The sequence below is a fragment of the Centrocercus urophasianus genome, unplaced genomic scaffold (genome assembly GCF_019232065.1).
Source record: "Centrocercus urophasianus isolate 14NV4802_14NV808 unplaced genomic scaffold, USGS_Curo_1.0 seq_15, whole genome shotgun sequence".
NCBI classification, from domain to species: Eukaryota; Metazoa; Chordata; class Aves; order Galliformes; family Phasianidae; genus Centrocercus; species Centrocercus urophasianus.
The window spans coordinates 32,224,733-32,237,700 of record NW_024884697.1 but is presented as its reverse complement, the minus strand read 5'-3'; the positions used below and the strand labels follow the sequence as shown (position 1 = coordinate 32,237,700).

Sequence of the window (12,968 nt, the reverse complement as noted above, 5' to 3'; positions counted from 1 at the left end):
GATGCAAAGATGAACTGAGAAACTGGGGGAAAAAAAAAACAACTGCAATTGGAACCCAGCAATAGAATTTGGCAAGGTGCACATCTGGAATCCTCTTGCAGCTGGCAGCCTTCTTCAAAAAACCTAGACAAGCAAGCTTTCCTGCATGCTTACGTTTTTAATCAGCCCTTTGCTGATTAAAACACTGTCCTTTATGTTGAAATAATTTGACTGTATTTTGCCGTACTTGACAAGAGAGAGAATAGGATGGCAATCATTTACCACAGGTCAGCACTGTTACTAGCACTTAATCGCTGGGATGTATCACTTACGTGTCCCAGCCATCCATATTCCAGATCACATTTAGTGTGGCCCTGAAAGTATTCACCAGATGGTTCAGTTTGCATCTGGATCTAACGACTCATCCCACTGCTGACCAAATAGAGCAGACCATGCTTTCCAACCACTGCATACATAATGATCTTCCCATAAAGATGTCAATGCAAGGAGCAAAACAGCACTACCAACTAATGACAAGTAAGATCATCTGAGCTGCTGTTCTTTTCAGGAAGCTGCTTTCTCCCACTGTCTCACTGTGCCAGCTCATGTATCCTTTCAAGGATCCATACAGTCGTGGTGGCCAGAGAGAAGGAAATAATAAGAAGGAGACTCTAGAGAGGAGGTTTGCCTCATCCAGAAAGCTGTGCAGCACCCCTGCTATTCATTATCCATGCTGATTTTTGCCACTTTCCCTGTTACAGACTCTGACAATAATCTGTTTACGTTTTTAAATGAAATTCCCTGATCATAGGTTGATTTGAATGAACTTGATACGATTTTGTTATGAACACCAAATGTCTTTCTCTCCCAGCTCCTCAGCCTTGTGAAGAAGAAATTAAGAACAACTCTAACAATCTGGATGCAGTTTCTGGATGAAGAAGTTGACATCAATAAACATCAGAAATTGAGTCTGCAATCTGTACTTAGATCTACCCTCCAGTTGATAGATGGATGACATTACTTGCTGCTACAGAGACTTAAGGTTTCAGGCCAGTTTAGTGTCTTTCAGATTTTCCTGGTAGCAAGGATCAGAAAAGGATGCTTGCTTTCAAGATATCTCAGTTTTCATTTCTTTCTTATTCAGAAGATCTCTTCGTACTCTCAATAGTCGTACTGGTGGCTTTCACGCAGTGGGACTGATAAGAAGCTAAGGGAAATCAGGGCTGATAGAGTTTGGAAGGTTTACTGCTGCACATCTGGAAATGTAGCCGAGAGGAATTTATGAGAGGAAAATATCTGACCACCTCAACCTTATAATTCTCTTTGACTGTTTTCTGACACCTGTGCTGAATCATGTAGCCTAGCAAGTCAGTACATTGTAGGACCTTATTAAAGGAACTATAGCAGTAAATATAGAGGCAAGAGAGGAAAGGGTGGCAACTTTTATCAGGACAAAAGCGTGACAGCACTGTGCAGAGCTGAAGACACAAGGATACACTCTTTCCAGTGCAAAAAACAACATGCAGACAGGAGAAAAACCTACAGTATCATGAGTAGACACTGTGATTCCAGACAAGTGAAGGAAATTCCAGAAACTGTCGGGGTCTCTACAGCTTGCTTTGTATTTGATTTCTGGGGTGGCAAGAATCCAACAAAAGCTGGTGGATGTAGTTCTAGCTACATGGGCAGCTATTATAGCTTAATTCCTGATGCTAATCAGACAATTTTCCAAAGTATGTACACAAATGGAGATACAAAATCACACAGATAATCTGTACATTTTGCTTAATCTGTATAGATGTTTGGTTCAGTCAAGCAGGGAGAGAGAACTGTTTTTTGGAGATGCACATCTCGATACATCTCTTCTGAGAGGAGTGCCAGCTGGCACAGAAAGCAATGAAGAACACGGCTGAAGGCAGCCTGCCCCCTTGGGCACACCTCTCTCTTCTGCCAGTGCTCAGAGGCATCACTAAAGCACAGAGCTTTCATCATTGCCATTCACCACACTCTGCTCGCCTTGACTTCCTCCGTTCAACCATCTGAGTGACATGCACACAATGGAGACTCCACTGGAGTCCGAGTGCATTGTCCAGGGACTTGTCCCTTCTTTTTAACACAGAACTCAGATTTCTTCCCCTTCGTAATTTCACCGCCAATGCTGTCACTTGAATATCATAGAGCTTACAGCCACAGTGACATGCAGGATGCAACAAATGTTTCAGAGGGTGCCCCAAGAAAACTCCAGCCCTCTCTGCAGGCACTAGGAAATTCACCTCTCCCATTCACTGGTAAGTAGAGGACGTGCCAAGACAGTTGTCTGAGTTGTCTATGCTTATTTTTCTATTCCTAAATTAGGATTAACAGCATTCAGTGACATCTTTTGAGACCTACAAGTTCTCCCTGCTATCAAACACCATTAAAAAAAGCCCTCTATTTGTATCATAATTAAAAAATAAATAAATTCCTTAACTTACTATTCTAAGATGTTTCTTGTAATTTAAATTCACTCTTATCAGCCTTGTATTGCTCTGCACCAAAAGCAAATGCGAGCCTTTAAAATTTGCTAACCAAGCACATAACACTAGAAGCGTTTTAGACACTCCCAAAATACTCATAATTGGAACAAAATTGATTCAGCTGTGCTTTTTGTGGTTTACTTTGTTCCTTCACAAATTTTGAGAAAAACTATTTTTTTTTACAACCTTTCTTGCTTTCAAGTACTTTTTTAGAAAAATCTATTTTCAGTACCAGGGAAATCCATCATATTATGACAGGAAAGCAAAATTGTTTCATTTCATAAGATCTTCTAACAGCATGAAGCTAATCCCCTGGCCTCTGAGACAGAAACTCTGCCAGCTAGACTTATAAAATCAGCAGAGAAAAAAGTTTCTCAGATGGAACTGTTAGTCTTGATATGAAGAATGTGCGTCCCCTACAGATGTTATAGCTATTTATATGATAAATCCCGATCATCACTATAGGAATTTTACAGCCTTCTTTTAAGTTAATTCTCAAGTTCAAATTAATCTTCTTCTGACAATGTTTGCCTAATATTTCAGTGTTGAACAATATTTCCAAGGTTTCATTTGCAGTGAGCCTACTGGGCACTTTTAAAGCTGTATCCCAGACTTTGTACTTGCTTTAGAAAGACTTCTTTCAGCTCTTCTATATTTCACACCTATTTCTAGGAAGGAGAAGTACAATAAGCATTGATAAATGCTTAACAGGGGCACATCTAGACTTGCAAGTTAACTGGAATTAACATTAAGGTTAATTTAGAGCATGCGACAGGTTGTAGAACAGCTCCCTGCAGGAAAATACTCATTCTAGAATGAAATTATCTCATTCTCAGGTTCAACACTTGAGCTGTTTTGAGTAACATGAGATATGCTCATACAAAGCATGTTTGTGTCCATTTGCAGGATTGTTGCTTTATTCAGGAATCGCAGTCTGGGGAATTCAAAATGAAATGAGGGACATGAAAGTACCTTAAGGTGTCTCTGAGGAACTCAAGGTCATGTAAATGTAGAGTCACTGGTTTCAAATGGCAGCAACCCTTTCAGAAGCAATGTCACATTTACACATCTCAAAGGCATGCATTATGCAGAACATAGTGCTACATAGGGCATTACATCCCCTCATACAAGAAAGAGAGTTTTTTGCAAAGATGCTTCTTTGTCACCACCAGTGCATACCTCCTCTCTCTGCCTTGACTCTCCTGATTGCCCAGGGGCAGCAGAAGGGTTGAGCTTAACGTCTGCTTTGGGGAAAGCAATGGTAAATTTTTTAGTGGAGAAACCAAATCAGTGGTATTTTATTTGGGTGACACATGTTGACTTGACCTCAGTGTCTCCATTTCTCTGCCTCTCTCACTTTCTGGCAACAAAAGATAAACTCTAAGTGCTTATACTATCTGACCATCAAGAACAGCTCTGTAGAATAACTGAGCACCATCCCAAGGACAGGCTGCTGTACTTTTCACAAAGATAAAGGTTTTTTCAGTCTTGATGTTTCCAGCTGTGAAGTGACTTTAAGGTTATGAACTTTCTGTGATTTCTTTTTTCTTAAAATTCCTCTTTGTTTGCTTAATCTGCTTTTTCTATTATCTTCTAACAACTATCCTTGGATGTGACACCAAAAGAGGCAGCACTGATAAAACCAAGTCATTAAAAGTCTGTAGTTCTCAATTCCAAGGATAACATTCATGGCAAAGAACAGAATGAGAGCCAGAGCCCATCCTGGGCTGTCAGCCACCCACATGGCCATGCACTGAGAGAAGAGCCTTCAAAACTTGGGCAGATGGCTGATGTCCCATGGTAGGACTATTCTGACCAACATCTTCCTCAGGGGCTTAGGGGAAAGAATCACAAACAGAGTGTGAAAGTGAGGCACTGCAGAAGGAGGATAAATCTTAAAAGTTCCTCAGCCCTGGAACGTTCCTGTATTGCATCCCTGATGATACGCATACAAAGCACTCCAAAGTGAAAAGCAACACAGCACTTAAGGCTTTAAACTCCTGGTGACATCAGTGGTGCCTGTTAACATTCAGCAAAACAAAGTTAGCTGACTACCTGGTGCAAAGAATCCTGGTGCAAGTCCAAAGAATATTTAGGACCAGCAAAAACTGTAGAGACAGAGAAGATCTTGGGGCTTTTACTGATCATTTCTATTTACATATTTTTTCTGTGATCTACAATAAATGGTCCTGACTTCCAAATTTCCTACTGCAGCATCTGGCCATGTACAAGCAATGCTTGCTCAGAAGAGCAGCGAGGCAGAGCAGTGCTTGCCAGCCAGTCCTTGGGCAACCAGGCTTTTCCAGTAAGTAATGGTAGAAGACAGCCCATACACAAGGAAAGAAAGCCTGTGGGCCCCACACAGATGAAGAAGAGACATTTAAGAGCTCACACTCAGCCTACAGAGCCCAGAAAGAGAGGTGACATCTACTGAGCAGGCGTTTGCCATTGCAGTGATGGTGCCGAAAGTGCATGGATACTCTGTGCTCCTAAGGAGATCCCACAGCCACACATTCATGGCCATGGCACATGGTGGGAGTGCTGCTTCAAAGAAAATGTCAGAAGAGTGTTTGCAGCCTAACCCACTGAGCAAGCCGGAGTTCCACAGATAGCATTTTCTCCTTCAGAGAATAGTGAGACATTTGTCATCCTGCTCTGCACCACGGTATTGGTGTCGTTATTAACAAGGAAAGGAGGTGACGGCACAAAATGTGTGAAGCTATCTTCCCTTGTAAAACTGATCTAAGAAACAATCTTAGCATACAGTTCACTCCGGTAACCTTGAACTCTCCGATGAAAATCATAATAGAAGCAAGATGACTCAAGTATACAAGATGTAGGAATTAGGTACATAAATGCTTCCTGCTGTAGATTTCACTCCCATACAGTTCCAAAGATAAAATCTAGCGCGGAAAGAAAAAGCAAAGTAATACCTCACATTTCAAACCCAACTCATGTTGCAGCTGGGATAAAAGGGAACATGCTATTTCATAAATAATCTGAGTAATATATATTGTAAAATTCATATCATTATAAGCAATTACAACCACCGCATTAAGCAAACCATATAGAAGATAACTTAAACACAAGGTTGGCCTGAACACGAGATTGCTATAATACCAGGCTTTCAGTTTAAAAAGTCATTTCCATCCTAACAAAAAATAAATTGTGAGCGATCGTTTCAGGCAATGGGCATTTCAGCTAGTTTCAGGACAACAGACTATTCTTAATCTACGTTGTTTAACATTAAGGAATGCCCAAGAATAGTTAACCGAGTAAGTAGCAGTGTGCTATTAGGAGCTCTGTTTTTCTCCCAACTGTTCTTCTGTTTGCTGTCCTGTGTTTTTTGTCTTGTTAGATACACATTAACCTGTTAGACTGACCTTCACTTCTCTCTCAATCCCTACCACACATTAAAATTCTTTAAAAAGACAACTTGAGAGAGATTGCCTTTTGGTAAACCTCCTAGAGAGAGCCCTACAGACTGGTCTGGCATGCATTGTGTACATGCATCTGTCATGAAAATTTGATGACAAATCATCTGTTTCCTGACAGATAGGCTGCACTGACTTCAAATTCCCATGAAATGTCTTTGTCCACCAGGAAGAAAAACACTCCCCTTTAAAGCAGCGATCATTTTCAAAACTTCACTTCAGTCCTCCATTTGCTTTAGTCTGCATTATCATTTTTTGTTCTATAATTTTTCTGGATCAATTAAAGCCCATCAGGAGATACATCTTCCTGATCATCTTTTGGGGAAAAAAGACAGGGTATAATGAAAGGAACGAAAGCAAATGTTTCACGGTAATGACGCTGTTTGCAGAGGGTGAGAAATGAAGATCCTTTTTAAGACTGACCTACCCCAGTTTGTTTAAAACTAAACTGAACTTGAACTGATAAACTACTCTTTTGAGATTAACCCGAGTAGTGTACATTCAGCAAAACACTGTAAATCTAAACATACCTGAATTGGAGTCAAACTTCGTTTCTGACCTGCAAAAGAAAATAAAAAGATCACAAGTTACAAGATCTGCTTCATGCCACAAAAGGCTTTTGACAGACTGATACCCTCCTAGCAAATATTGTGTTTAACAAAGCTATCTGCCTGCTTGTGTTAATATTTAACGCATTCAATAGCATTTGAACCTAAAAGATAAATAAGATTCTTAATATTTGGGGCTTTTACAATGGACTGTTACAAAGACGATATTTTCAAAGACAAATCGCAAAATGAATGCAGAAAATAGAACATAAATTTAAAACAGGATTAAACTGTATGCTGTTACTCATGACATACTGTTGTTCCTAACAAATAAATATTGTTTTCATTCATTTTCATTTTTAAAAAGTCATTAACAGGATTTGATTTATTCATGAATGTTTCCAATCTATTTTTGAAGCAGATACCATTTCATTAATGTCATATGTATTGTATCCAATGATCTGCACTTAATTGAACAACATCCTAGGAGGGTTTTGTTTGTGTGTGTCTTCAATTTACTCACTCTGCACATAGGAATAAGTGGTTTGATTTTCCTAAAAGTGGAAAGCAGGGGGTGGAAGAGAAGGAGAGAGGAAGGGAGCCAGACCTAAATTTTAACTTGTTTTAAAGTCTTTGCAAAAAGACAATGATGTGTGCATTATGCATCATTTGCTTTGGTCGTGCACTACAGATTTCTCTCTCTCTAACAAGCAGTGTTTTCTTCTAAGGGCTTAGCACTTAGCAAATGAACCCTATAACCTGTATATTTAATAAAAGGAAGAAAAAATTAGCCCTTGTGGGAACATCATGTTTCAGATATAGGTTAATAATACTTGTAAATGTAGAAGCCTTTGAAGATCTCAATTCAACTGTGGGAAAACTTAAGTTGGGTAATTACTCTCAAGATGCTGCTGATGTGCTGTCAAGCAGAATTAACCCTCTGACTAGGCCTATCTACACAATCTGCTATAAGACAGCATTGTCTATATCTCGCTCTCAAACCAATTAGCAGGCATGTTCCAATCAGGTTCATATTGCCCCCTAACAATCAGCAGCACACATGGTTGTGGCTGTCACAGCAGGACACCGGGTCCGAGCTGCAGGAGTTGTGTTAAGGGACATTACACTGCCAGGAAAACGCATTTCCCCAGGAGTTCCAAGGGGGAACTATCTAAGGGGATCTCTGTACGTTGCATTAGGGAGGGGATGCATTTTTGGAAATTACGGTCCTTTTTTAAAAAACAAACAAACAAATAACAGCAAAACCAACAGTTGATAAGCTCATGCATGCAAATCCCTGCAGATTTATTTTACACATTCTATATATTCCGCATAATAGGCACCGTAATACCTTTACCGGAGATCTACATTACAGCAAAAAAATTACAATCAAATCAATCCTGATGAAAAACCAAACTAATTTGCACTATTGGTGCAAATAGTTAAAGCCATCAGAAAGGAGACTACTCCCTTCTCCCTTCCTGCTCATTCTCCGCCTGCCCCCTGTACGCAGCCTTTTATATTCTAAGTATAGCTCAGGTGGTGAAAAGATGGAAGAGAAAAATCACAGTTCAACTTTCTAATTGACAGAAAACCATCAATATTCATCACTGAAGATGAAACGCCTTTCAAAATTCCACCAGCACCAACCGCCCAGCCACCAACCATGCTCTCATTTGGTAATACAAATAATACTTCAGTTTGTATTTATGAACAGAATGAAATTCTCACTCTGCAAAAGATGTGTGTCAGCCAAGTGTTGCCTTGTACCTGAACGCTCTGCTGATGAAGTTGTAGGCAACACTTCACACCCCCTGCTCACGCCTCTGTAGGCCTCAGTCTAGCACAAAAGCCTTCAACAGCTATCGATGCAGAATAAAGGAAATACTGACATTTCAATTTTCTTCAGGCAAGGAGAGTTTCCAACAGAGCTCTATTTAAGCGTCAGCCACCAGATGATCAGTTCATTTCCAGTTTTTTACTCCCAAACAGGCCCTCGCAGGTTTATAACTGACCTGTAATTACCCTCACAGTAAACCAATAAAGGGTGAATTATTTGTGTGTTTCTCTTTATTCATCTGTTAATTTTTCTGCAACAGACAAGATACCCAGAAAAAAAGCCTAAAAAGGCCAGGAGGGTCCTGCTCCATCGCTGCAGCAGAGCTAGGGGCCACCAGCAAAGTGTGGCAACCTCCTGGCCAGCATCTCATGGGGACAGTGACTGGGCATGGTGGTGACAGGTTGACGGCTGGACTTGATGATCCTAGAGGTCTTTTCCCACCTTAATGATCCTACGATCTATGATTCTATCCTGACAGGTTGCTCAGTCTTTAGTAGTACATGCCTTCTGCTGTATTATTTTTTCTTCTGCTGAAGTACCTTTCATGATACAGCACTGCACCGCCACTGTACTGACCCATGATGTCACATACTGAAAGCCGTGCAAGACGGGGCTGGTGACCTTTTATTCACCTTGGCACGGACAGAGGCCCTCCATCTTGCAGCAGTAACAACTAGCCCAAGGGCTAAGATGGCAGAGAGTAGGTGGGGAGGAGGGGTGGGTCACAAGGGTCACCGGGCAGCGTAATGAGCACCAAAGCTCCACGCAGTCATAAATTACTGGACAGCAAATCAGGAAACTGATACGGGGAGATAAATGAATAGAACTTTGTCTGGCAACAGCAGAATGGCTATGAAAGAAAATACAGCACGGGAGGTAGCACTAGGAGCCACTGATGGCCTCAACCTTTGTCATGGCCATCGTGTCACCATGGGAAAATAACACAGAATTTAAGGCACAGTATTATATAAATGGTTGGATGTTAGAAAGGTACAGAAAAGTGGGAAGAAGATAATACTTCCTGCAGTTTCAGTGGAACCAGCACTTTTCCCCTAGATCTTTTGGCACTTTGTAACATTCTCTTTATAGCACAGTAGGTAAATGTATCAGAAACAAGCTGCACATAGGAGTTAAAAAGCTGCAACTGAAAAAAAAGCCAATAAATAGAACATAGTTAAATGCTAAAAGTAAGTTCTAAAGGCATGTTCTACTACAAACAAAAATATTCACTGTGATGCCTTTATACTTTCAATACCATGACAGCTAGGAGAAAAAAATTCTGTGCTTTTTTTTTTTTATTGCTGTACATGTTCTGATGTCCAACATAAACCCCACACCAAATAAGATTCACTGTATACAGCCAGGCACTTTATGAACTGCTTTTTATCAGTTATTACACAAGAAGGCAAATTTTGAAAAAAGACCATCTTTGTGCATGTTTTCTCTGCTTTTGCTCCATAGAAGTACCTGGAAATGCAGGGAATTCAGAAATATCTTTGGAAGTCTATGTGAACAAAAAGAACAAGGGGACATTTATAAAGTGCTTTCCATTTCCAACTGTGATATTATTCAGATACATATAACACACGGAAACACAACTGCTAAGTAGCTCAATTACCAAAACACAGTAGACAAGGAAAGAGGAAGCTATTGGAAAGGTTTAACTAAGGACAAAGTACCACAATGCTTTTAAGTACCTCATAGATAATTAAATCCATCACAAACAACAAAATATAAAGACAGTCAATTTCTCCGTACTGTGAAAAGGTTAAAGATTTGGACCTAGGTCTTTTAAAAAGCATCGCAAACCTGATCCTCTATATGCCAAGTAATAAGAAAGAGAGCAAAAGTGGGCTTGTGGGGAAAAAGGACTTGCTGTTGCATTAAAACTGGCATTTTCTTTCACCTTTCTTGATGAAGTCTTTATCAGGTTTATTACGGTTTGGTTGAAGACCAATAAACATTGAGAGCAGCCTTAGAAAGCAACACAGATCTCTCAGGAAGCATTCAGTGCAATCTCTGTAGTTCTGATCCTTGTAACAGTTCCTTTCTTTGTGACAGTGAGGGAGTCACTGGATCCTCTTGGCTTTCTTACACCTTTGCATTAGCGGTTTATTCCAGTCTATTCCTTGATAAAGTTTCGCTTCAAGTTTGTTTATCACAGCATGGGAAGGGTCAGACACTGAAAATACAACTCCCCCCTGATAAGGGCTTCAAATCAACATCTTCTGCAAATGTAAAAAATGACAGTCGTACCTCTGGTACAACTCCCTTCACAGAGCACTTTATTCCACGCTGGCATTGGCAGTTTGCTGAAGAGACAAGAATCTAGCAGGTTCCTGACATAACGCAAGCCAACCAGTGTCCTGACCAAGGTCACTGAGCAGAATAAAATCATTCCTCTCTTGGCAGTTTGCACCCAATAGTACAGAAAATACTAAGTTGAAGCATCAGCTTTCTTGGTTACAGCACTGCTGAAAAGTTAAGGAAGGCCAGGACAGAAGTGCTCGGTTGTGCACACATCAGTGGACACTGTGCTGGCCCAAACCATGCTCATGAGAGCCAGCACATAAATGGGCAGGACAAAGGCGAGGCACAGGGCTGCACAGGCCAGGCACCATGTCCATGAGCAGCATAAGACCACACTGCTCTGCTGTGGAGCAGAGGAGAATTTAGGCTAACAAATACCAGCCATGTCTTGACCTGCCTTTAGGACCAGAGAAGAGGCTTTCATCCATTTTGTGCACAGGTAGGGATATAGCTCTTCTCTCCTGAAAAAATAAGCTATTGATTGGACACGCTCACTGACCTTATTCATGAGCCCAAGCCCCAAGTAGCAAGGCAAGCTTCTAGAAGGAAAAACACAGAAGTATTTCAATGTAAGAATGAATGCCTGATGGAATACCTAGGAATTTACAAGACCTCCATCACCAGGGAATCTGAGGAGCGTTAAGGACCAAGCATTCCGCAGGCAGCAGCAGAAGCAAAGCTGGGCTTCAGCTCCATTATGTCCAAGAGACAGGTACCAAAGTGCCTAATAAAGAAACTCATAGGCACTTCCCAGTTCTGGACATGCATAATGCCTCTCTCTCTTCCACCCTCAAGTGAATTCTCTGCTATAATACAATAATATATATACATTATTTATAATAATATTATCTGGAATAATCTAATAATGTAGCTGAACTCTTGCTCAGGACTCTCCTCAGAGAGGTCATGAATGTGATCTCTCTCCCAGTTTCACAAAAGATTTAAGCACTTAATATCGTTGAGGTTTAATATCTACTCCCTTGTCAAATTTGGCTGAAATTGGCGAGTAGATTAAATAATAAGGTTTTGTTATTGAGAAGGGATTGACACACAGACAGCATGATCCTGTGAGCCACATTTCCCTAGGAAGCCTGGTTACTGATGTATTTTTAATGTTGCTTTCCTAGACTACAGAAAAAAAAGACTGATTCACTGCTGATGCAAGCCATGAGAATTTCTGTTCTGCATGTTGATGAAAAGATTCAAAAATGTTTTTAACATTTAAAAAATGTTAAAACATCATTTAAACATCATGTTAATCAATGTGTACTCTGGGTGAGTTCTGTCCACAGTTTGCTTTAAAATGAGAGTTTAAAATAGATACATATAGAAATCTGCACTTCTGTATTCATAATCCATAACAATACACTGCACTTGATTTTTAGTTCAGGTACGTATGTACATGGTGAGGCATAAGGTAGGTTAAGACCAGATGAAATCTGCTTCTCCAAGCTGTGAGACTGATAAGCAGTCAGCACAAAGCAGCATGTTTTCAAATAGGGGAAATGAGGTATCAGACTTTAAAAATGACAGACAATCAAGGGAAATTTTACAGTACAATCAGTGGAAGTTATCTATGCATATTTTTATGATTATGGAAATCTCTATATTTATTTCTTTGAATTTCTTAATATGTTCTGCAGACATCTGCAATTCAGCAATGCTCAGCAATAAGTAAATGAAAACAATTTCACAGGCTTGTCTCAATGAGACTTCGAAATATCTAAAATGGTAAATTTGAAGTTCTCTGTTCCTTCCTTTTTGAATCCTAATTCCCGCCTCCTATAAAATCTACATCGATCTTTTGCCTTTTGGAAATCATACTTGTTGAAAAGTCCTCTGTGAACAATGAGATCCCCCATCTTGTTGTCCTGCTGGAGAAAGTCTTGTCCAGAGGGCTCTGATGATGACAAGCACTGTGCTATTTTAATTTCAGCTAAGGTGATTAAAAGCACGTAAGAATTTGTTGTCCAGAAGACTCAAAGCAAAGACACAGCAGACTCAAAACCAAGGCTGGTTTCAACCCTAAATTAATAGAGCAAGAGGAAACTAATGCTTGATTGATGATAGCAACTTCAGTATTTGTTTCTCCCCTTTTCTAGGGAAGACTCACAAAAAGCTGCATCAGCTCTTACAAGTTTTAAGATCCTGAAGCTCCTCTGAGCTATGTAATACCCAAGATTTGGGTTCAGAGAAAGAACTGTTTGGTAACGCTCCTGCTGGCCGATTCCCACACAAGGAAAAGCTTACTTATTCTAAATGAATTTTATTAAAAGGAAGCTCCTGGTTTTGACACACAAAACTAGAAATTTTATAAAGAAACTGAGAGTCAGTCTGGATG

At 40.1% G+C, this 12,968-nt stretch overlaps 1 protein-coding gene across 1 annotated transcript in view; it reads right to left on the bottom strand.

Moving 5' to 3' along the window:
* MSRB3 (methionine sulfoxide reductase B3) overlaps window positions 1–12,968 on the bottom strand; it is an 84,270-nt gene that overhangs the window by 35,131 nt on the left and 36,171 nt on the right. The window contains 1 exon segment of the mRNA XM_042815728.1: window positions 6,460–6,488. Within this exon segment, the coding sequence (XP_042671662.1) occupies window positions 6,460–6,488 (29 nt within the window).